Source organism: Euprymna scolopes, chromosome 15 (genome assembly GCF_053919585.1).
Source record: "Euprymna scolopes isolate OS-2025 chromosome 15, ASM5391958v1, whole genome shotgun sequence".
Taxonomy (NCBI): Eukaryota; Metazoa; Mollusca; class Cephalopoda; order Sepiida; family Sepiolidae; genus Euprymna; species Euprymna scolopes.
This window is the reverse complement of record NC_136496.1, coordinates 89,934,781-89,958,907: the sequence shown is the minus strand read 5'-3', so window position 1 is coordinate 89,958,907 and position 24,127 is coordinate 89,934,781. Positions and strand designations below refer to the sequence as shown.

Genomic DNA, 24,127 nt, shown 5'->3' with positions numbered 1-24,127 from the left:
ACCATGGTTAAAGAGAGTCCAATCTACCCCCGAGAGAAAAATAGACTGTGCCAGTTTCCCAACCTGGTATTTTTTTTAACTTACGGTACATACAGCACCTCGTCTTCCCAAATGGTCATCCATCTGGTACTGGCCAGGTTCAACATTGCTTAACTTTGGTGATTTGGTGAGAACTGGTGTGTCAACATGATTATGCTGTATATAACTACAATAAAAATATGTGATTGTGCCATGTTTAACTATAAATAAAATTAAAATTTTTTAATACTTCTACCAGTCATTGCTGATGGACCGAAAACAATACACCCTCATGAATTAAATAAAAGGTTCAGTTTGAAATTGCATATAGTTTGGCATAGATTCTCAAATTCAAAATTAAGCCTTTTAGGAAAGCTGGAGGTTACATTAACTGAAAATTTGTGAAAAAAAATAACAAAGATGAGAATAGTATTTTGAATAACCAAAAAAAATACAAGTTCATAATATATAAAATATTATTTTCAATTTTTCAAACCTCAGGATAATAGTTAATAGATAATTGGTTTTAATAATTAAGATTTTAAGGATTTTTCTATTTGTTTTTTGTTTTTTCAAATAATTGTTATTTTGATTGATTGCTACAGCATAAAACATTGCAAAACAAATCCAGTCAAGTTAGATAACTATTAATCAATTAAACTGAATTCTATTTGATGAGATATGAAAATTGAATATCCTCTCCTCTATATACTCCTCTTGTACTCTTTTAGTCAGTCTTGAAAAGCAGAAAAAGACATGGTGGAAGATACTGTCGATTCAGGTTTTAATGAACCGCTTAGACAGAATGCGATGTACAAAGTTACCAGAAGAGAAATAATACATGGAAATATTTTTAAAAAAAAGAAAAAAAGTAGAAAGAAAATCTGTCGTCAGCGAGTGAAGATGACAAGGGATATATAAAACAATTGAACAAGAGTTATCTTTTCTTAGTTTAGGATACTTGTTGCATGAGTGACTGGATCAATGGATGGAGGTTTCTCATCTGAAAAAGAAAAATATAAAAATATTTTGATTATTGTGATGAGTTAAAAACATAATTTAACAGGCATAAAACTAATGTTTACACCATTTTTTTTTTAGGATAAATGTTATCAGTGATGACATTTTTTTTAATACAGTTGGGAAATTATTCCAAAACAATTTAGTTTGTAGCATGGTCCTTAGACTTGGTAGAGCCATTTTGGATGATGATAGGATCCTTGGGTATTGCAAAGAACCACACCAACATTTAATATGAATTGTGTACAAAGGTTATGTTATATAACTAGAGAAGAAAATGAAATATATATTTACGGGCATGCATATGGGGTTACTGGCAATTAGTGTTGATTTGGGGAAATTACTTGTGAGTACTTGTGGGCACTGGCTGCCATTGGACTGCAACGAACTGAGATCATCTGTCTTGAACTGTCGGGCACTGTTAGACACTGGCATCCACTGGCTCTCACTGGATGCCTGTGGTAGGCACTGATTATTACTGGCAGTTAGTAATGTTTTGAGGCAGTTACTTGCGTTTATTAGTGGACATAGGCTGCCTTTCCAACTCTCATTGCCAGTTCCTAGTATTCACTGTCAGCTATGACCAGTATCAGCCTCCATTGGACTAATTCGAAATGAAATTGTCCATCTCCAATAACAAGCACTGGTGGTCATTAGTGTTTTTAGGCAGTTACATGCATTTGGTCACATTCCCTCACTATTGATCATGACCAGTCTCAAGCTCAATAAGACTGCTCTGAAATGAAATGGCCTGTCTTCAATATTCATGCATTGTATGGTATTGTCATTCAGTGGCAGGCATTTTGGTCACTGGTGGTTATGATAGTGGTTGACAGTGATTTTCAGGTGGTTCCTGTCACTTTTTGACAGGAGCAAGCACTGATGGGAACTGACAGACAAATAGCCTGTCTTGAATTCTCGGGCATTGTCAGCAAGTGGTGGGCTCTGTCATCCATGGTGGTCATTGCTCTTTTAAGTTGGCTACTGTCATTTTATGGCACTAGCGTGAGCCAATTTCTGCTGTTTTTAGGCAGTAACTGCTGTTTTGAGATGGTTACTTGCGATTATTTGCATTTAACCGTAGTCACTGGTGGGCACTGGCTGCCTTAACAACTGTCGTTTACTGGTGGTAACTATTGCTCCAAGATGGTCACGACCAATGTTGTATTCTGTCCCAAGCCTGAGCAAAGCAAGGAGCACCCTATTCTCATTTCTATGCAATACTGATTTGCTGCGTTGTTTTAGATATATTTTTGTATTTATGCAGAATATGAACAGTGCTATTTTTACCTATGATGGTCAAGTTAAATGTAACTTTATACAGTCTTGCTTGTGTATGAAAATGTTAGTTGAAAGTTCATAATAATTGCAAAAAGCTGTCATTACTATTTTAGCAAGTTCCGTATTCTGCGTAAGTACCCATTTGTGAAGTGATAAGCGGTGAGGATGATGACTGCTACAATATCGATTTAGAAAATTGCTACGTGAAAGTACAGAATACGTTTAAATTGTGCAGTTTATAAATAAAATATGTTGCATGACTAATTTTGTATCTGTTAAAAAACAGATATAAAATTACATTGTGGATTTTTGTGTGAAAATAAGTCAGATTAAAAGTAGAAAAAATAAGAATTTTTTGTTTGGTTAAAATATTTGAAAACATTGCAAAGTTTTTTTTTAGGTAGGGTCAGTTATAAAAAAGTAGATCTGGTTGGGTTCAAGTTCTGTAGAAGCACCTCCCTCCTTTTTAATCTATTCTTGTACAACATTTTAACCTAACTCTTCTGTTTAACTGTAAATGCAAACTAATCTTAAGTGAAGTTTAGGCTTATTTGGAAAAAAGTCAATCTTGTAAGGTTCAAATTAGCTGTTAGATGATACTATTTCGTTTACTTTGTGACAGGTTTTTTTAATCATTCAAAATTCACTTATTCTGATATTTCCTTAATCTGAGAAATGTATACAAACATGCAATGAAATTGACGAAAATTTGTGAAGGGAGGAGTCCCCATTGTAAGAATTGTAAAGAAATGAACTAATATAAAATGTATTGGGGAAAAAAATGAACATAGACGGCACTGATGTAAAAAACTGTGCCAAATCAAGTTCTCTGTGTCATTGGTGAAGGAGAGGAGAAAATAATTAGCAAGTAAATATTGTGCTACCAATGGTAAATATGCTATGTAGTAGGTGTGTACAATAATACAGTAGGTCACTTGGAACGTTGTCGATACTGAATCAAAATGTACTCTATTTAAGTCTTATGTTGAATCAAAGAGTACTTAACAGCCTAAATAGAATATATATGAGAGTTGAAAGAGAGTAGGAAAAGAAAGATACAAAGCAACAATAGAAGTAAAGAAGGGAGCAAGAAAAGCAGAGGAGTAAATTCAATGGATTATTTTCAATCATGTTTTTATTAAAAATAACTTTTTAACTTGTACTTTAAAAAGAAAATTACTTAAAAATTATGTATCTATATCATTAATTTGTAAATAACAGATAAATATATTTTTTTAAGTGCAATAAAATGTACATAACATAAAATTACCTTGGATTTATTTTTTAGATCCAATTTAAATCAAATTTTTATACCTTACTTTGTAAAGTTTGTAAAAGTGCACATTCAATATTTATTTAAAATTAAGTCCTTTACTTTAATTTTATAAAAAAAAAAACACTGTTTAACCATTTGCAAAATATGCTTTTATAGCTTTATATAGAAAAATATTATTAATGAAAATTCTTTCAAATTTTCAAAAAGACATTAAAAACCTGTAAAAGGAGTATGCAAAGTTTTTAATTATCCAACAAGGAGTACAAATAAACTTGGAAGACCTTATTCTGTGGAGTCTTGAAAAATGCAATTCTTTTCATCAGAAGAAAGAGGTTTGCAAAATATAAAATAAATTATTAAAGAAACTCCAAATATGAATTGAATCATATTTGCATAAAAAAATTTTTTTAAGAGTTAGTGAAAGTTTATAAAGATTCACAATGATCATGAAAGCAGGAACAAGGAAAATATATATTAGGTTGGTGCAAAAATAATGTTGTTTTTTGACATTCAACTTCATGTCAAAAAAACGCCATTACTTTTTGCACCAACCTCATAAAAGGATATGGTAAAAACCCATTGAAAAAGAAGGTAAAATCCGGGAAGAAACAGGATATATAAGTAAAAATTATGAAAATATGTCACATGATTTCTGAATATATTAACAATTCGAAATCTACTGATATTTAAATGCTAACACAAATGTCTAATTCTGAAGAAACGGAGTGCAAACTATTTTCTGGATAAATTCACCAAGGACTATATAGATAAGGAAAGCTGCTTTCCAGCTGACTACAATATGGCCATCTTCAAGTCCAATGTAAACAAGTTCTTGATGAGCCGTTCCCCTTAAGTAATCCAATTTACCAAATTTACACTTCTAACGATTACTATATTGTCCTTTTGACCACTGTACACTCTTTAACCCTTATCCTTGAGTGGCCTCTGGGTCTTGATAAGTGGTGATTCCTTTGTAAAAAAAAAAAGAGAAAGGATTATACTAGCTGCCCAAGATCCAGGTTTGATGACCCACAAGATGAGTTGTCTCAGCAATGACAATAAGTACAGGTTCTGCCACAGAAGTAGAAAGTGTGATCCACCTGACATCTAGCGGAAAGGTTCTGCTGGGGGACGGCTACTATACAACACGACACAATGAAGTGTGTAAATATCTCCACTGGATCATCTGTAAAAAAGTTGAATAGCGAATGCAGCAGCAAGTCCTGGAAACATGTTTCCCAGAAAGAACAGTTGGAAATAAGTCATACACCATCCACTTTCACTATCAAATTCATACAACTGCATAACTAAAAAATGAAGCTATTAAACCTGACAGAGTGATATGGGACCAGACAGAGAAAGAGGCAACATTAATAGAAGTTAGTGTCCCCCAATAATGCTGGTTTAAACAGAGCCGAGAGGGAAAAGATAACAAAATACCAAAATCTTATGTACAACATGAAAAGAAAAGAAACTGGAATCTTAGGAAGATCTCCAACATTCCAGTAATTATAGGAGCAATCGAACTTATGAAAAAGAATTTAAAAAAACTACTTAGCAAATATACTCGGTGAACCAATTGCATTTGAAGAGACAGTTAGAATCTTAAAAAGATCTCTTGGTTGGAATGTATGAGATCGGGTGAATATCTGGTGTCTGGCAGAATGCACAATCCTCAGCTAGAACAAGATGATAAGGAAATTAAAAAAAAGAAAAAATTCTAAAATGAGTAAAAGTTACCTTTTCAAGTTTTGCATGCAATTGTTTGAGATGAGCGATCTGTCCAATCTGAGCATCCGGATGGTCTCGAATATAAGAAAGAAGAACATTGGTGGACAACAAGAGGCCTTGGACAATAGAAAACACCTGCACGTCACAGCTAACATTCAGCAGTGGCTTATCTGGAAATAAAACGAAAAAAAGGAAAATGTCATAAACAAGAAGATAAACATAAGTCAGTTGTGTGGATGGCAACATAGGTTAAAAATCTGTCAAAATGTCTATTTTAATCAAACTTTAACATGTCAAGATCACATTATATAAGATGCAAGACTTCATTGGCTATAATATGGGTCAAGTAGTAAGTCTTTATGATGGCTCCTATATTGTATTGAATTCTATACTAGATATAGATTTAATACAATATGGGAACCATTCATCATAAGAGCAAGTTACCTTGTGGATTAAATAAAGGCTTTACAGATTCTTGAGTTCAACAAGATACACCGGCTAAAAAGATTGAGAATAACATCTAAGATGAGAACAGTAGTTTGAATAATCCAAATAATATATATATATATATATATATATATATATATATATATATATAATATAAAGCTGAATGTCTGTGTGTGTATGTGTGTATCTGGTCACGAATAGGCTCCTATATGCTTGACTATTTTAAAAAACTGATTACATATAATGATAGAAGATGTATCGAGACACAGGAATGGGTATGTTTGATCTAGCAGAACGGTGGTTCATTAAAATTGTGGGGTTTGCGTTCGTGCCTGGTCTACAAAGTATGGAAATAAAAAATTTAAAAAAAAAACGTTTACAAGTGTTTTTGATATAGATGTACATAAGAATACATTGAGAAGTATGTTTTAACTTAAATAGGGATGGTATAATAAAATTGTGGGGTCTGCATTCGCGCCTGGCCTCCATAGAATGGAAATAGGCACAAACTTTAATAAAGACTTTTCATATCTATCTGCGTAAGTATATTTTGATAATTATGTTTCAGTTTGAAGAAATATGGTATAATAAAATTATAGGATGTTCGTTCGCGCCTGACCTCCATAGAATGTAAATATGTCACAAAGTTTAACAAGGTTTTTTAATATAGATCCACAGAATATTGTGATAAGTGTTTCAGTGTGAACAGGCATGGTATAATAAATTATGGGGTTTATCTATTTTATTTTTACTTTCATCATATTTTGCTTTGGTTTTAATAGCCCCAAATTCGAAGCTATCTCTTTATAACCCTTCCTTTTCATAACCTATCATAGTTTCATAAATTAGAGTCCATTTTCTGTAGGCTGTTTTTGAACCCAGCCAACGACGGGTACATTTGCTAGTATATATATATATATATATATATATATATATATAGCATAATCACATTGACACACCAGTTCTCATCAGATCACCGAAGTTAAGCAACATTGAGCCTGGCTACTACCAGATGGGTGACCATTTGGGAATTCTAGGTGATGTACGTGATCTCCGCTTATCTCGATTATATAATGTTAAAAATTGAATTAAAAAAAAATTCTTAATGCTGCAATATTTTAAGTTATAAATTTATTATATTTTTTACTAGAATATCTTGTCCTTTTCTTTTCCAGTTTTAACAATTAGTCCTTTACTTTTCCATGTTTAAGTTTAACCATATTACTTTTCATGCTCGCATTTTTCTACTGTAATTCATTATTTTTCCAGGCTTCCAATGAATTCACTTGTTCTTTGTTTAATTTCAGTCTTATATTTTTGCTCCCATAAACACATATGTAATAACAATGTACGGCACTCGTCTGCTTTCAATGAAATTCCCCAATTATCTCCCTTTCATGCTTTCATTCTCTCTGTTTCACTAGTTACTTCTCTTTAAGCGACAGCAGTGAATTAGTAGCAACAGTAGTCGCTGAAGCGACCTGGTTGCTATGGAAACAGTCATAAAAAACGTCACTCACCTCCTTACATATTTTTACGATTTTGAACACCAGAAAATTCATCATAACTTTTTTTTTATTGAACGAAAATTGAAAAAAATTTTATTTTTTTTTTCACAATATAGCTGAGAAGGTGATCTATAAACTGTAATAATTGTTTGAAATTTGGTTGAAAAATGAGTGAGCGGTGAAGCAGTTCTAAATGAGTAAAACTGCTACTTAACCATATATTCAAACACGGTAGTGTTTGAATGAGATATATATATATATATATATATATATATATATATATATATATATATATATATATATATATTATTTTTTATCTATCTACATAAAATTTTATGTAAATATTTTCAGTATTTACTTTGACAGTGCTTGATACGTAAATAGAGCTAGGTAATAATTTTTGAAAATATATATATAGTAATTAAGCTACACAGAATTTTTGGGGTTTTATGCTTATGAGGATTCATCAGACAATGAAACTTGGATAATTCTGTGTAGCTTAATTGCTGTATATATTTTTAAAAACTTACTATATATGTACACGATACTTACCCCGAAGATTCTTGGCAAGACAATCAAAAAGGATTGTCCCTTTATGAACCACCCGGGTGCAAAGGGTTGACAAGTGCTTCTCAACATGACCCGTTTCCTCAGTTTCATTAATAATTTTCTAAAATAAACGTAAACAAAATCTATAAAAAGAAGTCTATGAATTTATATTATACATAAAAGCAAGTGACCTGTAACTATTTAACAGTGTTGATAGAAAATATTTTTAATACATATAAAAAAATGTTTAAAATCAATATTTACAAACATTTCAACCAATAATAACTAAATGGCTTCTCTACCTGCTGGTTATCGCTTCGTAATTTAATTTCCATTTACAGCTTATTTGGTTTGTTTGTTTTACAACACAGTAACGATCTAGGGGTTATTTATTGCCGAATAAAGTTCTCAAATATAACTCCATAGTTAGGGTAATTATTTATATTCCCTGAAAGCATTATCCTTAGATAAGCAGGATGTGATGCTCTTGTAAGGAAATTCATCTCCCTCCCACGGCAAGATGATGTGACAAAAGAGCTGGAAAGTGGGATTTGAAAAGCCAACACCTTGTAGGAAAAGCACTGGCCTGCAAAAAATGCCTTAGCAACCTAGTTGATATTCCCCCAACAGAGCCATTTCACGCAATTAGCAATAAGCTAACCGTTTCTAAAAACAGAATACAAAGCCTGAGAAAGTGGGCCTCCTAGAACTGCACAGGATCAGAGACATATCTAAGTCAATAGGATACAAACCATCTCAACAATGTCATAAACTTGGTTGGCATTGGTGTTGAGGGACTCCCCTCCCCTGCCTGTTGCTATACAGCTACAGGAAACTTTATTGAAAGAGGAAAGCATTACTCTCAAAAGACACACCCTTCCAAGAAACACATTGCTCTCAGAAAAAAATTATTCTTTGAAAAAAATACTTTTGGGGAATTATTATCTTTCTCAGTGTGATTGACTTTCAATCATATCTATTTGGGGAGAAAAATAAAAACGAGAAATACGGTTTTCGTGTCTTGAAGAATTAGATAGAATAATATGGTTGGAATGGAACTTACAGATACCAGAGCGTGATGTGACCAGCTGACTGATCTGATCAGACCTCAAGAGCAACTGTTTGAATTTGCATATGAATGAAAATACACATTGATAATGACTGGACGATTTATATAATGTTATAATTTCTCTGACATTTTGAAGGAAAATCTGACCATGTGTCTCACTCTGTCTTCAACGGGGAGACAAGTAGAATAGGGGCACCATTTTACTTTATTCAAATACGTAAAACTGATAGGAAAAAGATTAGAGTTAGAGTTAGGGTTAAGCAATTAAATTTTAAAGTAACATTTTTAAGTAACTCAAATTAAATAACCTAAGAGAGCACCTTGTATTGTTGTGAAACTAAATTGGTGGGAAAAAAGCGTGTGATACTAACTAAATTGGTGGGAAAAAAGCGTGTGATACTTACTAAATTGGTGGGAAAAAAGCGTGTGATACTTACTAAGAGGGCCGAATGGGCAAGTTGATTCACAACCATTTTTTCAGCAAAGCATGGATTATCTTCTTGATCAAATAACTGCCAGGAACTGTGAGGAAAAAATGATGCCATTATCAGTGCATTACCTTTTACAAATACAAATATTCAATTATTTTTTTTTTTCTCTTTACCAAAGACTGTGCAAGATTCTCATGGATGGCTTTACTGTTAAGGAGAAATCGATCCTGAAACTTCTTGGTTTTTATTTTATATCAAATATTTCTTGGAATTCATATATTAGATCCATTGCTCTTTCTGCTTCTCGTAAAGTTGGTTGGTTCTCTTTATCGCTCTAAACACTTGCATGCATCTGAGGCTACTCTTTATCTTTACAAATCTATTATCAGACTATGTATGGAGTATTGTTGTCATATTTGAGCTGGTGAATCTCTGTCCCATTTGAGGGTTCTTGATAAGGTGCAGAAGTGTCTCCTCACCCTTTCTTCTTTTGTGCAACCTCCCTTTCACAGATGTGATGTGGTTAGTCTTAGTATTTTCTATAAATATTATTATGGCATGTGTTCTTAAGAATTGTCTGATCTATTCCCTGCTTCCTTTGTTCCGGCTCGTTTGACTTGTTGGTCTAGTGGTTTCCATTAATTCACTGTTTTCATATCTCATTGTAATACAACTTCACGTTCCAGTAGTTTCTTTCCAAGAATCATACAAGCTTGAGTAACTCACTTTCTTCTGACTGTTTTCCTCCTACTTATAACCTTGATCTTTTCAAGACTGTCTTTTAGGTAATCATCTTTCATTTTTGTTAGCTTTTTATATCAAGTGGCTTCACACCTTGTCTGGGTCGATTTTCATAATAAAAAGAAAGTGTAAAGTGCATACTTGTACTTATTTGATGATTTAAATTCACAAAAAAAAAACGTTAGTGTCTAAACAGGAAATAAAAGTCAGATAGAGTCAGGTATCTGGCATTTGAGGGGGAGGATCATTGTTCTCTGTGAGAACATAAGCTTGAGGAAACGACATCACAAAAAGATAGGATGGGTGGAAAGGACAAGGATGCCAAGTTGAAAATTTAAAGCAATAATAAAAAATAACTTAAGAATTGATTATAAACGAAGGGGCGAGTCCCTAGAAATCTGTAATCCTAATATTTCTTTTCCCTGCAACCAATAAAATAAAATGGTCTTTGTCCAAATTCGCAATCCAGTTCTTTTCTTTATGTTGTTGCACATAAATGCACCACCACAAAAAGGTAACCATCAGGGGATGGCGGGAGACAACCTTGGATGAACTGTCCTCAGTTTTACAGGACCTTTGTGCTTGAGGATTGAAGACACAAGGTATAATTGTATCAATTATGATTGTTTATATGTGTTAAAGAACAGCCACTTGTTCTTGTAAGTGAGTAAATAAGAGATAGGATAGCCGAGGATTCGAACTTGCGAAGTTAGATTTGGAATTGAGAATTCCGATCATAAGTTAAAATAAATACAGAATACATAATGCTATTGAAATACAGAATGTTATTGAAAATGGAATGTAGAATTACGATTGTTTAGTTCGCATAAAATAGTTAGATATCTGTTTATAGAGAAAGGAATATAATGATGAATTTTGTTTCTGTTAATGAAATGAAATTAAAATAAGGAATCTAGATCAGAACAATAGAAAATATTAAACATATTTGTAAAGTAAGTTAGGAAAATTAGGTTAGACAAATCGGCTTTGTAAAAAACATGTGAAGAGCGATGCATGCTTGAAAATGTGTCAAGACACGAGTCTGATATGCACGTGTTGGTCATGCAATGACGTCATGAGTCTCAATATAGAGAGCTTTAGAAGTCAGTCAGTCAGTCAGGGGAGGAAGAGAGAAGAGGAGTCAGAGACAGAGCTGACATAGAACCTTGGAAGCGGAGGGGAGAAGAAAGAATCATGTAGAGACTTGAATTCCTTGATGCAAAGCCATTGACCGGTCGAAAATGGAATAAACGAATATCATCATCTTTTTGTATATGTGTCTTCGTGTTATGTTATTTAACAGAAATGTATTGTGAATTTATATTATAAGAACTTTGTATAAAATCATCATCTCAAAAATAAGTAAAGAAATATATGTGTCAATGTTATAGAAACACTCCCATTCACAGAACTGTCAAAAGTATAAATGTCAAACGCACTATCTCTCAGTCTATCTATCTATATATCTAAATATCTTCCTCTCATTGTGTATTACATGTTCTCGGCTCTCTTGTATTTACATGTACCCTGTCTCGTTATATATACAGAACTGTCTCTATTTCACAACATGAACACTCTAAGACTCTCTTACTAAGACGAACAACAACAACAATATATACAACATCTCTTCTGAAGAAATAACACCCCTATGTAACATACGCATTAAATACAGACATATTTTATTATTATTGCCATTTATGATTTGTTTATTTGCATTAAATGCAAGAAATATATTTTATTTGATGGTGACATACAAAACATCAGACCTCTTCTTGGATAGGAGGTAATGCAGTAACTAAACTTACAGCCTCCAATTGAATTTAAAATATCTTTGAATCAACACCATTATTCATTCGGCTATGGGTTCATTAGTTTTCTTTAATTTTAATGACTACAATGAAGAAAACAGTTAAAAACACAGATAACAAATTAAATCTATTGTAATATCTTTATCTAAGCATTTTGGTTCTTCATTATTGTAGCGAAAATAATGAATTTTAAATTAAACCAATGGGGTCTACTAAATTGTCACGTCACAGTAATGAAAATATCCAAAAATTATGAAAAACGATTAGATCGAAAATTAATTATTAATGAAAACAGTTTTCAAAGACAATTAGTGAAAATTAAGTTTTGCTAAATTGACCAGAGATTTTCAGTTTTCAGAAAATATTCATCTCCCTTTTGTTAAAATTAGAACTTTTTTTTTTTTTTTTTTCTTTTTTGCAAAACTCAACTTTTGCTAAATATCTTTTAAAACTATTTTCATTATATAATTTTCTACCTTATCATATTTTGTAACTTTTGGATATGCTCATTACCGTGACATGACAATTCAGTAAATACCATTGGTTTCACTTGAAATTCAATATTTCAATTTTCGAATTTCGCTACAAACACAAAGAAGAAGTAACATTTGTTGGCTCCAGAATTATTAAGAGTGGTCTCCCTTGGAGTATATCCAAGTTATCTACCTGGATTTATATTAAGCAATGAGAAAATGCGACCTCCTGTTCTGGAAATCAAAATATCTAATTCACTCATGTGTAGAATATAGAACCGAATATTATTCGCTTTACTTGCTGGACTTGGAAGTGTTTGGACATATGTCTCATTGATTGTCATCTTTACATGACCTTCACAAATCTGTTTAGTGTCCAAACATCTTTCATGGTCAAAGACCTGGTAGCAGTTACAAAGATTCTTAGACTAGTCAAGACTTATTTAAATACAATAGATTTCTACATCTCTCTTCCCCCCCCTCTCTCTCTCTCTCTCTCTCTCTCTCTCTCTCTCTCTCTCTCTCTCTCTCTGATGACTCCAGTAGCACATGTCTTTATCCATTTAATTGAGACTTTGATGTATTCCTGCATACAGTACTTTTCCTGTTGTATTTCATGTTACATATGGCTTAATCACATTGACATACTGGTTCTCATTAGTTTTGTGACAATAAGTCTGACCAATATCAGATGGGACCATTTGGGTAAAGTACTAGATACTGTATGTATTTAGGTATGTGCGTCTGTATAATACCTCAGGGAGCTGAATGCCCCTGCCATGCACAGTCCCAGAAAACTTTGAATATAATGTAGCACCTGTTAGCCTCCCTCTGATATCCCAGGGGGTAGATGGAGCTCCTTAGTCATGAAGGTAATCCATCTAGACAAAAACTGATGAAAAACCAAAAACCGGATAGAAAGAGTCTGTTAGTTTTGTAAGGCCATATTCTAGTGATGGTGTCAAAACCAACACATCTGCTTCCAATTTCTCATGAGCCAGCACAGAAGTATGAGGCTTAGAAAACTGTCATCAGAACATTTATATTAGTGCACAATCTGGCCTAACTAGAAATAACAAAACATAATACGAGGGTCGTTTTTGTTTTTAACTAAAAAATTTGAAGAGCTACAAAGACAGGAGTGGTACCATTAGAACGAGTAAGCTTTTGTGCTCCAGAATTTATTTTTCTACATAGTCATCACCATTTTTGATGCATTTTTGCCAGGAATTCATTTCTGCTTCTGATGCACGTCCATGATAGTGCTTGCTTTCTTAGGGATTAAACTTTCAGGTCATGAATGTATAAATTTAGTCATCATAACAATGTACTTTGCAACCTTCTCTGATCCATTTGCGTAAAATTAAAAATAGGAGTCATTACTTTTGGAAAGCCCCTCGTAATATAATTATATACTACCTTATGTTTGTGATCAACAAAGAGTTTATGTGAGAATTAATGTATATATATATATATATATATATATATATATATATATATATATATATATATAGTGTTATAATGGAATAATTCCAGGAGGAAATCCGGGTATGAGAGCTCAATGTGGTAAACAGAGCAATAACATAAAAATATAACACGGAAATTACATAATTGTCGATGCAATAATTTATTTCAACCTTATGGTATTTTCAAGCATCTAAACTAGACAATTACATTTTTATACATATTTCTTTCTTTATTTCAGTATCAAAAATGTAATTGTATAGTTTAGATGCTTGAAAATACCATAAGGTTGAAATAAATTATTGCATCGACAATTATGTAATTTATGTGTGTGTGTGTGTGTGTGGATAATCACGTTGACACACTGGTGCTCATCAGATCGCCAAAGTTAAGCGACATTGAGCCTGGCTTATACTGGATGGGTGACCATTTTGGACTTTTAAGTACTGTATGTGCTCTCCGCTTATCTCAGCATTGTTTCCAGTCATCCTGAACCTCCACTTGCCACTGGTTTTAACAACACTGACTCAGGAGAGGTGTGGTTGGAGATTGCGCAACTCTTGCCACAAAAATTCCACACGCAGGCACCCTTACAATGTTTTTCTTTTGTTTTGACCTCATGTGCAGAACACAGCATACAAAATGGTGGCCTTGTGTGTCAGAAAAGATACTCAAACATGTGCATTGCTAAAAACGTAAAGGCTATAATATTCAGAGATGAATGTGATAATTTTTTAAAAACCTGAAAATATTTTTCTATTTTTTGGGGTTGTAAACCATTTTAGTTTCAGAAGAGAAATGTTTTTCCAAACAAAATGGCAGTATCAGTCCAGAGAAGTTTTGAATTGTAAAAACTTGTAGATGAAGACTGAGAATAGTTTCCAGTAGGTAGCCAATCTGAAGAAGTCTTGAAACCAAGAGCAGATATCCTTCCCATGTGAAAACGGAAAGTTATGTGCAGGAATTCTTAAGAGATTCAGTATATTTTATGGAGTGATTCTGGTTTTTGATTGGTTGGTAGTAGAGTGTGGTTCCAAATATAACCTTCCAATTTTTTGTAATCATACCCTCTTAATTATACCAAAAATATTGCAGTGATGATTATGTGATTCCCCCCAACCTATCCTAGAAAAATTTGCAGTGTAATATCTGAGCCTAAAATTTTACTTCAATTGAAAAAACAATTTTGTTTTACTAACAAGACTATATTTTTGTGAAACCAATGCATATATATCAAACTAAAAATGGAGATCTATTTTGGAAAGATAAAATATTTTTTAAAAAATGTCTATTAAATTATATTTTTGATAAAATATTTTTTTAAAAATGTCTAACAAATTACATTTTTTATAAAAGATGTAACGTTTGATTTTTTAAATTTTTTAAAACACTTCTTCAATTAGTAAACTTTAGAGAGTTTTCATTTTTAAAACTTCATGTTTTGTGCTCGTTGATTAATTGTTTTGACTCCCCAAACAAAGCATATTGCCACTTGGAACATAATGGGCTACTATTTGGGGCCGTGCCTAACAACTGAAATTGAGGGGAGTTGAGCAGCGAGATATGTTTACATTACATTTAAACTTTTGCATGCTAGTACAGTCAAGTTTAGCAGTCTGGGTGAGGGTAAAAAAACTATTAGAGTAGAAAGCTTTCTGGCTTCTAAATACCTCAACAGTAAAGGGGTGGGATTTTGTTGCTTCTTGGGTTTGTCGGAAACATGTATGTAGAGCAGGCACAAGTGCTCCCAGTTCATCAGCACAATACATTAAAGAACTTGTAAAACAGACACAGATATGCGATTATTTTAGTTGATCTTGTAGAGATCTCTTTAATCATCTTCAAGTCTTCTTTCTTCAGCTTTTCTTTTTTTTCTTTCAACTAAAGTCTTCTACCATGATTTAAAATCTGAAAGCCCAGAACACTTTCTGTATCGTATATTCAACAGATTTATGCATTTAATATTTTAAATGTAAAAAAAAAAACACCCTTAAATAAGATAAAATAAATATGACACATTAAAGAAAAGCAATGATTTTATTATAATAACTATATTAATTCATTTCATGTTTATTATTATTTGAAATGGGAATAGATTATTCGTATTATTTTAATTCTTTGGATTACGGTTCTCATATTGAGTGTTATTTTCACATTTCAGTTGATGCAACCTCCAACCTTCTTCAGATGTATCTGGTCAAACTGTTTCTGTCAAACTCGGGAATCTGCACAGAATTTCGGATGTGACCCTTTTATTTAATCCACGGAGGTAGAATGCTCTTATTCCATCAACCATAACAAGGTAGAAGTCCTAAGTAATTCACAATTGTATTTTGAGAGTCACTCGCACCGAGGATTGAACTTTCAGCGTCTAGAGGAGCGAAACTTACAACTGAATTTTACTATGCCATGAACCCGTTCAAAATTCTGTACAGATTCCTGAGTTTAACAGAAACATTCCAGTGTTTGACACAAAACACCTGAAGAAGGTTGGAGATTACATCAACTGAAAGGTTGTGAAGAAGACATTCAAGATGAGAACAGTAGCCCGAAGAATCTAAATAATAATTCATTTCACGTTCTTAAAATATAGCCAGTTAAAAAAAAAAAAAAATTTTTCTGGTAATTCCAAATTTCTGGCAGCCAGAGAAATAGTCTGGTATTTGAGACAGAGAAATAGTCTGGTATTTGAGCCAGATAAATAATCTTGTATTTGAATTGTCTGTAGAGTGGAACCTATGTTGGTATCATCATGGAATTTAAAAGTCACCTTTGATTAAAACGAAAGAAAAAATATGGAGAAATAAAAATAGCAATAAAATAATGAAGTCATAATGAGAATTATTAGTTCAGTAAACCAATTACAGATTGAAAAGAGAAGGAAGCAAAAGTGAGAAATCAAAAGAGAGAGAGAGAGAGAGAGAGAGAAAACATGACAAAGACAGGGCAAAAGTAAGTGAGAGAATAAGAGAGAGAGAAAATGCACATGAGAAAAGATTGAATGTGATAGAAGTAGAAGAGAAATAGAAGAGGAAAAGTTAGAGAGAGAGAGAGGAAACATGAGAGAAGGAGAGGAAACGTGAGAGAGGGAGAGGAAACGTGGAAGAGAGAAAGGAAATGTGAGAGAGAGGAAACAAGAGAAAGGGAGAAAGTGTGCAAGAGAAAGAGAGAGAAATAATATGAGAAAAAAATAAGGAGTGAGATAGAGCACAGAGAAAAGAGGGAAAAAGTAATAAAGATAAAGTGAGTAAGTAAAAAGAAAGAGAAAGATTGAAAAAAAAAGAAAGAGAAAGATTGAAAAAAAAGAAAGAGAAAGATTGAAAAAAAAGAAAGAGAAAGATTGAAAAAAAGAAGGAGAAAGATTGGAAAAAAAGAAAGAGAAAGATTGAAAAAAAAAAGAAAGAGAAAGATTGAAAAAAAAAGAAAGAGAAAGATTGAAAAAAAAGAAAGACACAGATTGAAAAAAAAAGAAAGACAAAGATTGAAAAAAAAGAAAGACAAAGATTGAAAAAAAAAGAAAGACAAAGATTGAAAAAAAAAGAAAGAGAAAGATTGAAAAAAAAGAGAGAAAGATTGAAAAAAAGAGAAAGATTATAAAAAAAGAAAGAGAAAGATTGAAAAAAAAGAAAGACAAAGATTGAAAAAAAGAAAGAGAAAGATTGAAAAAAAAGAAAGAGAAAGATTGAAAAAAAAGAAAGAGAAAGATTGAACAAAAAGAAGGAGAAAGATTGGAAAAAAAGAAAGACAGATTGAAAAAAAAGAAAGAAAAAGTTTGAAAAAAAAGAAATAGAAAGATTAAAAAATATGAAAGAGAAAGATTGAAAAAAAAGAAAGAGAAAGATTGAAAAAAAAAAGAGAAAGATTTAAAAAAAGAAAGAGAAAGATTGAAAAAAAAGAAAGAGAAAGATTGAAAAAAAAAAGAAAGAGGAAGATTGAAAAAAAAGAAAGAGAAAAATTGAAAAAAAAGAAAGAGAAAGATTGAAAAAAAGAAAGAGAAAGATTGAAAAAAAGAAAGAGAAAGATTGAAAAAAAAGAAAGAGAAAGATTGAAAAAAAAAAGAAAGAGAAAGATTGAAAAATAAGAAAGAGAAAGATTGAAAAAAAGAAAGAGAAAGATTGAAAAAAAAAGAAAGAGAAAGATTTTAAAAAAAAAGAAAGAGAAAGGTTTAAAAAAAAAGAAAGATTGAAAAAAAAGAAAGAGAAAGATTGAAAAAAAAAGAAAGAGAAAGATTGAAAAAAAAGAAAGAGAAAGATTGAAAAAAAAGAAAGAGAAAGATTGAAAAAAAAAGAAAGAGAAAGATTGAAAAAAAAAGAAAGAGAAAGATTGAAAAAAAAAGAAAGAGAAAGATTGAAAAAAAAGAAAGAGAAAGATTGAAAAAAAAAGAAAGAGAAAGATTGAAAAAAAAGAAAGAGAAAGATTGAAAAAAAAAGAAAGAGAAAGATTGAAAAAAAAGAAAGAGAAAGATTGAAAAAAAAAGAAAGAGAAAGATTGAAAAAAAAGAAACAGAAAGATTGAAAAAAAAAAGAAAGAGAAAGATTGAAAAAAAAGAAAGAGAAAGATTGAAAAAAAAGAAAGAGAAAGATTGGAAAAAAAGAAAGAGAAAGATTGAAAAATAAGAAAGAGAAAGATTGAAAAAAAAAGAAAGATTAAAAAAAAAGAAAGAGAAAGATTTAAAAAAAAAAGAAAGATTGAAAAAAAAGAAAGAGAAAGATTGAAAAAAAAGAAAGAGAAAGATTGAAAAAAAAAAGAAAGAGAAAGATTGAAAAAAAAGAAAGAGAAAGATTGAAAAAAAAAGAGAAAGATTGAAAAAAAAGAGAAAGATTGAAAAAAAAAGAAAGAGAAAGATTGAAAAAAAGAAAGAGAAAGATTGAAAAAAAGAAAGAGAAAGATTGAAAAAGAAAGAGAAAGATTGAAAAAGAAAGAGAAAGATTTAAAAAAGAAAGAGAAAGATTGAAAAAAAAGAAAGAGAAAGATTGAAAAAAAGGAGAAAGATCAAAAAAGAGAACAATTAAAAAAGAGATCAAAAAAGAGAACAATTAAAAAGAGATCAAAAAAGAGAACAATTAAAAAAGAGAGAGAAAAAGAGAACAATTAAAAAAGAGAGAGAAAGAGAGATTGAAAGGGCAAAAGCAAGATTGTAAGAGTGATACAGACATATGAAAAGAAAGCAATGAAAAGTTACCTTAATTGAAGTTTTTTTGCTAGCAATGCCTGAAGTGGATCAGAATGTCCAGCCGTTTGGCCAGGACAAAGTGTTTCACATAAAATATCCCAAGCAGCTCCACTCCGGTCAGTCAGCAACTGTTCAAACAATAACTAGCAAGAGACAAAAATAATAAAAACATCAGAAAATAAACAACTAATTTAAAAAAAAAAAAGTGCACAATTCTCAAATAAATAAAACAGGAAAATGCATTAGATATTATTTGAGTCACAACAGAAATATTTCCAAGTAGAACAGAAACACTTAGAGAGTGCAGTGTGCCAGTGTCATTGAATGTAACGATGATGATGATGGAAAGAGCATTGTTAAGAAAGATTGTTATCATATTGATTTAAAACACACACACACACAATCATTTTTGGACATAATGAATCGATAAAGAAGAAATCTGTTTTCTTCTGATAATTAGGATGACACCCTACAGCCATTAAAATCATACTAGCTGAAAAAGTTGGCTTCTTGGATTATAAAAAACGTCTCCAAAAATGTCAGAAATGGCACCTTTTAATCAATTTGACAAGTCTCATCTCAATGCCAACCTTGTTAAGAAAAACAGTTAACCTAATTCCTTGGGGTGGTCGAATTTGTTTGGGGCTCACCCAAAATATAGGTCAGATGTTATGAGTTTCTTTGGATAGGAAAAACAAGATAGCAGATACAAATTCAGGTGGTCATTAATTGTTGTTCGGGCCTTAGAGAGAAGGAAATTCGGTTATATCAAAAGATAACAAATTTATTTATTTTTTTACTTATATGAAATGGCATTTAAGAAAACCCTTGATTATGGAAATGAAACAAGAGGATGGACTCTCCCACATGAGTGATGATGAAAGATAAAGACCTAATGGAGGGTGAAGGCAATGGGACTCTCCTGTTGAGAGTGGCAGTCAGAGATACAGATTTGAGGAGAAAGAAAAGGAAAATTTTTTCAGACCTTGAGAATTTCAAAAAGTGCCTGAGATGGGTTAACTGAGATGTGAAATAAAATTGTGGATCAAGAGGCAGGAGTCAATCCCACTTGATTCTTAATATAATGAAAGGCAAAAATAGTTCCAAGGACACACCCTGCCTGACTGCTGGGGGACCCACATCATTCAGGAAAAAAGAAAAACACTTGACTTAAGTCTCACTCGGCCCCAAGCCCCTGAATCCACATTAGGAAGAGACGTTTCCAGAAGATTTAGAATTGACCACTCCAACTTAATAGAAGCCGTCAGTCCGTGAGTATTTACATCTTCAGTCAAAAACTTATGAATGATCAGAGTTTTGTAACTTTCAGTGAATAATTATCCTGTTTTTTTTTTATACAAGTTATCGACTTGTTATCTCTTCTTCTTTTGGCTTGAAATGATCTCTACTTTCCAGTGACGTTGATTTGGAAGACCAGGGCCCAACAGATTGCACACTCTATCAAAAGCAACATGGGTCGGGGGGTAGCAATCTGTTCAACTGGATTTTCTCATCAACCAAGACTCTCGTCTAAAAAACAACCATGTCCTAGTTGCCAACCAAGGCACAGAGCAGACAAATCTGGTGATATCACTCACTGGACGTTGTTGGAAAGAAAGAGGTACAGCAAACCTCAGCCAAAGCTCAGTAATATGCCTTCTCGCTAGATCTGAAGTTAATTTTTCCAAAATTACCATCAAATTGTATCCCCAAATTAAAAAATTACCTTGTGTCTAACTCTGCCCTTGTGAGGAGGTAAGTGTCGTTAGTTTAAGTTTGTTTGTTATAAGTAATTGATAACCAAGTTGTGGTTTTATTTAATATAGAACTTCATTGACATATTTACATAAGAAGAGAGATTGAATGTATGTGTGTAGAGGTCTACGCCATGTTGTCGAATACATATGTATTAGGCAGTTGACATCAATATTCATACGCCATGATTTACTTGTTACGCATATGAAAGTAGTTCTATGATAACACTACAGTAAGCACATAGGAAAACAAGTTTGAAATCAAACTACATAGTTCATGATGAAACAATATAATGCACACATACACAGGAGACTAATTTCTCGATTTTTTATTTTTTTCAATTTTCTTATTTTATTTTTGCTGGGGATGGCGCATCCTACCGGATGCCAGGTATTCACCTGCTACTTCAAACACTCACACTGAGAGACATTTTTTAAGATTGTAACTGTCCCTTTGAGCGCAACTGTTTGTATCTCTCTTGCACTTGGTTCACTGGGTATATTTGCTAGGAAGTTTTTTAAATTCTTTTTCATGAGTTCAATTGCTTCTATAATTACTGGAATAGTGCATAACATGATTGACGTTGGAAAAGGAAAAGAAAAAGAAAAACATGATATCAATGTTTGGTGCATTTTATATCAAGAAGCTGGTATCTTTAGACAGCCTGATCTGATAGAACTAGTGACCAGAAGCTTGATTCATTTGAAATAATAGTTTCGCTACAGGTGTTTGTTTTGTTGTCATGTGTTTCTTCTCTACACTTTCTGTTGCATCCTCATAAAAAGTAAAGAACGAAATGCAAATTACCTGTAAACAAATGTTGCACTGCAGACTATCACACTGCAAAAAAAAAAACAAAAAAAAAGAAAACTAGTTTAATAAAAACATTAAATATTTTCATTTAACAGAAAAGAAATAGGAAACTAATATTAGCATTAAAATCATATTAATTCAAAATTCATTCTGCGACCATTTTGTTTTAAATTGTTTTTAACTTTAAAAAGAGAAACAAACAATTAATACAACCAAAAGTGCTGTATAATATTTATTTACAACTAACAGGACCTATGAAAATTCTACAGTGGCAGCTTTCATATGTAATGTATTGTTGCTGAGCATTCTATGGACGTTCAGCGTGAATGGAGACCCTGTGATATTATTGTAGCCATTTTGTTAAAACTGTAAAAGTATTTATCTAAGTAATCTGGTTAATGTAGTGTCAGAATATATCTGGTTATTACAGTTTATCTCCAATATCCTTATAGGAACATGTGACATATTTCAACTGTATAGACGTCTGGCATAAACGGAGACCCCACGATATCATCATACCATTTTTAAACAACAAATACTGCCTTTGGATCTTAGTTAGAAGACCAAGAAGGTATATTTTAGTTTCACATACGTCCCAAAATCGATACCATTTTTTTTTATTTTAACTTTTTTTCTTTTTACATTGCGTCTTCGGTGATCGGGAGATCCTATTTATTAAAAAGGAGGATAGAAGGTGATAACATACCACGAACATTAAATTAGTAAACCTATATACTAATTTAATGTTCGTAATATGTTATCTTCTATCCTCTTCTTTAATAAATAAGATTTCCCGATCAAATAATTTATAATCTGGAAATCGTGACACGTGCACGCGTATGTTAAAGGTACTACGGTATTAATATATAAATAAAAGGGGGAAAAAAAATCAAGATTATCTGCTTTTTTTGACTTCCGGTTTCTGCTGTCGATTTGATTGGATATAATCAGACATGGCTAAGTGGGCAAGAAAGCATTTCTTAACATGCGGAAAGGAAGAGGCTGTCACACTATCTGAAAAAAAATTTTGAAACTGATATCCATCTACTATAATACTAAAGTTGAATTAATCAATGTTGATTTGCACAAGGATTTTTTCTTTATATATCAAAATATAGATCATAAAAATGCATGCTAAAATATTCATTAGTCTTGGGATTGAGTTATGTGTGAAGAAAAACATCTGTTTGATTTGTTGCAACTAATTTTAATTTGCAATTAACTCACCAAGTGCCCCCGTGTCTTACTACATTTCTGTCCATCACTCTCGTCCTCTCTCACTGTATCTTATTTGTCTCCTCCTACACACATTGGTTTTAATCCATCTGGCTTCTATGACTTTCTCTCTCCATCACTTTATAAACAATTATAAACAAAGTTATTAACATGCTATGCAATGTAATGTAATGATCCCCATTCTGTCTCGTGAGACAATGGATACCACCTGTAAAAGCGCCTGTGCATATAATTATAAACCAAGGGTTGCACAATCTCCAACCTCACTTCTCCTGATTCTAGTGGCAAACAGAAGTCTAGGACGATTGGAAACAATACCAAGTCAAACTGAAAGCACATGCAGCGCCTGGAATTCCCAAATGGTCAACCATAAGAAATAATATAAGACCAACTCCCAATTTAGATACTTATTGCTCTCTGCATCTACTCCGTTTCTCTCTCACTCTTTCTTCTCAGCTTATGATAATGATGATGCTTCCATTTATTTATTTCTTACATTACTTTTGTACACATTACACAAATTAAATTTTACCAAAATAACTGATTCAGTGTTAAATAACCTAATGTGTTGACATGACATAAAAAAACTAAACCACTTTCTGTTCTAGTTTTATTCTTTTCTTTGTTTTTTACAATCCTTCTTTCTTTCCTTTTTCTTACTTTCTTATTTTTCTACTTTCCCCTCTTTTCTTCACTTCTTTTTCTTCACTTTCTTTTCTTCACTTTTTCTTCACTTAGTTTAGTTTTAGAAGGTCCACTCACTGGGGCTTCACTTTCTTTTCTTTTTTACTTTTCTTACTTCTTTTTTACTTTTCCTCTTTTTGAAATAAAACTAATCCTCTAAAGATTAAACACAACAACAACAAAATAAAACGAAAGCAATTGGTCCTACCTGTTTAAATGAGGAAGATAATGGAAGCGAATGGACGAACCTAGAGACCCAACTTCTCACTTCGCTGATATCATCTTGAAGTAACTGAAGGGCAGTTTGGTAAGTCCTGAAAACAGAAGTTACATTCTTACTTGGAAAGTTTTATTACATTTTCATATCAAACAACTGCAATCATAGCATCATGATACCAGCAGAATTACTTGTAGGTTGAGGGAGGACAGTAGCAGTGGTAGCAATTACAGACAACCATAACTGTAGCAGTATTGTTTTGATTATTATTGGCCCTTCAAGTTCACAACAGATACAAATCAGTCTGACAGTGGCTTTGTTAGTGTCAGGCTGATAAAGCCAGATGCACTCACGCTGACTTGGTTGAACTGACTTTCTCCGATTATCAAATTCACAAGCAGTTCCAAGTCGCAAGTTAGGATTTTGCAATTCT

The 24,127-nt window shown here is 32.2% G+C and overlaps 1 protein-coding gene across 1 annotated transcript in view; it reads right to left on the bottom strand.

The window, feature by feature from the left end:
- Window positions 1-785: 785 nt before the first annotated feature.
- The window catches only part of LOC145293980 (tRNA (32-2'-O)-methyltransferase regulator THADA-like), a 177,448-nt gene continuing 154,106 nt past the window's right edge, over window positions 786-24,127 (bottom strand). Inside the window, exons 31-37 of the mRNA XM_080140866.1 lie at window positions 23,686-23,791; window positions 21,552-21,584; window positions 18,999-19,132; window positions 9,337-9,421; window positions 7,834-7,951; window positions 5,336-5,496; window positions 786-1,021 (exon numbers count right to left, since the gene is read on the bottom strand). Coding sequence (XP_079996992.1) covers window positions 971-1,021; window positions 5,336-5,496; window positions 7,834-7,951; window positions 9,337-9,421; window positions 18,999-19,132; window positions 21,552-21,584; window positions 23,686-23,791 — 688 coding nt within the window. The 3' untranslated portion in view covers window positions 786-970. The remainder of the gene's footprint in view (window positions 1,022-5,335; window positions 5,497-7,833; window positions 7,952-9,336; window positions 9,422-18,998; window positions 19,133-21,551; window positions 21,585-23,685; window positions 23,792-24,127) is intronic.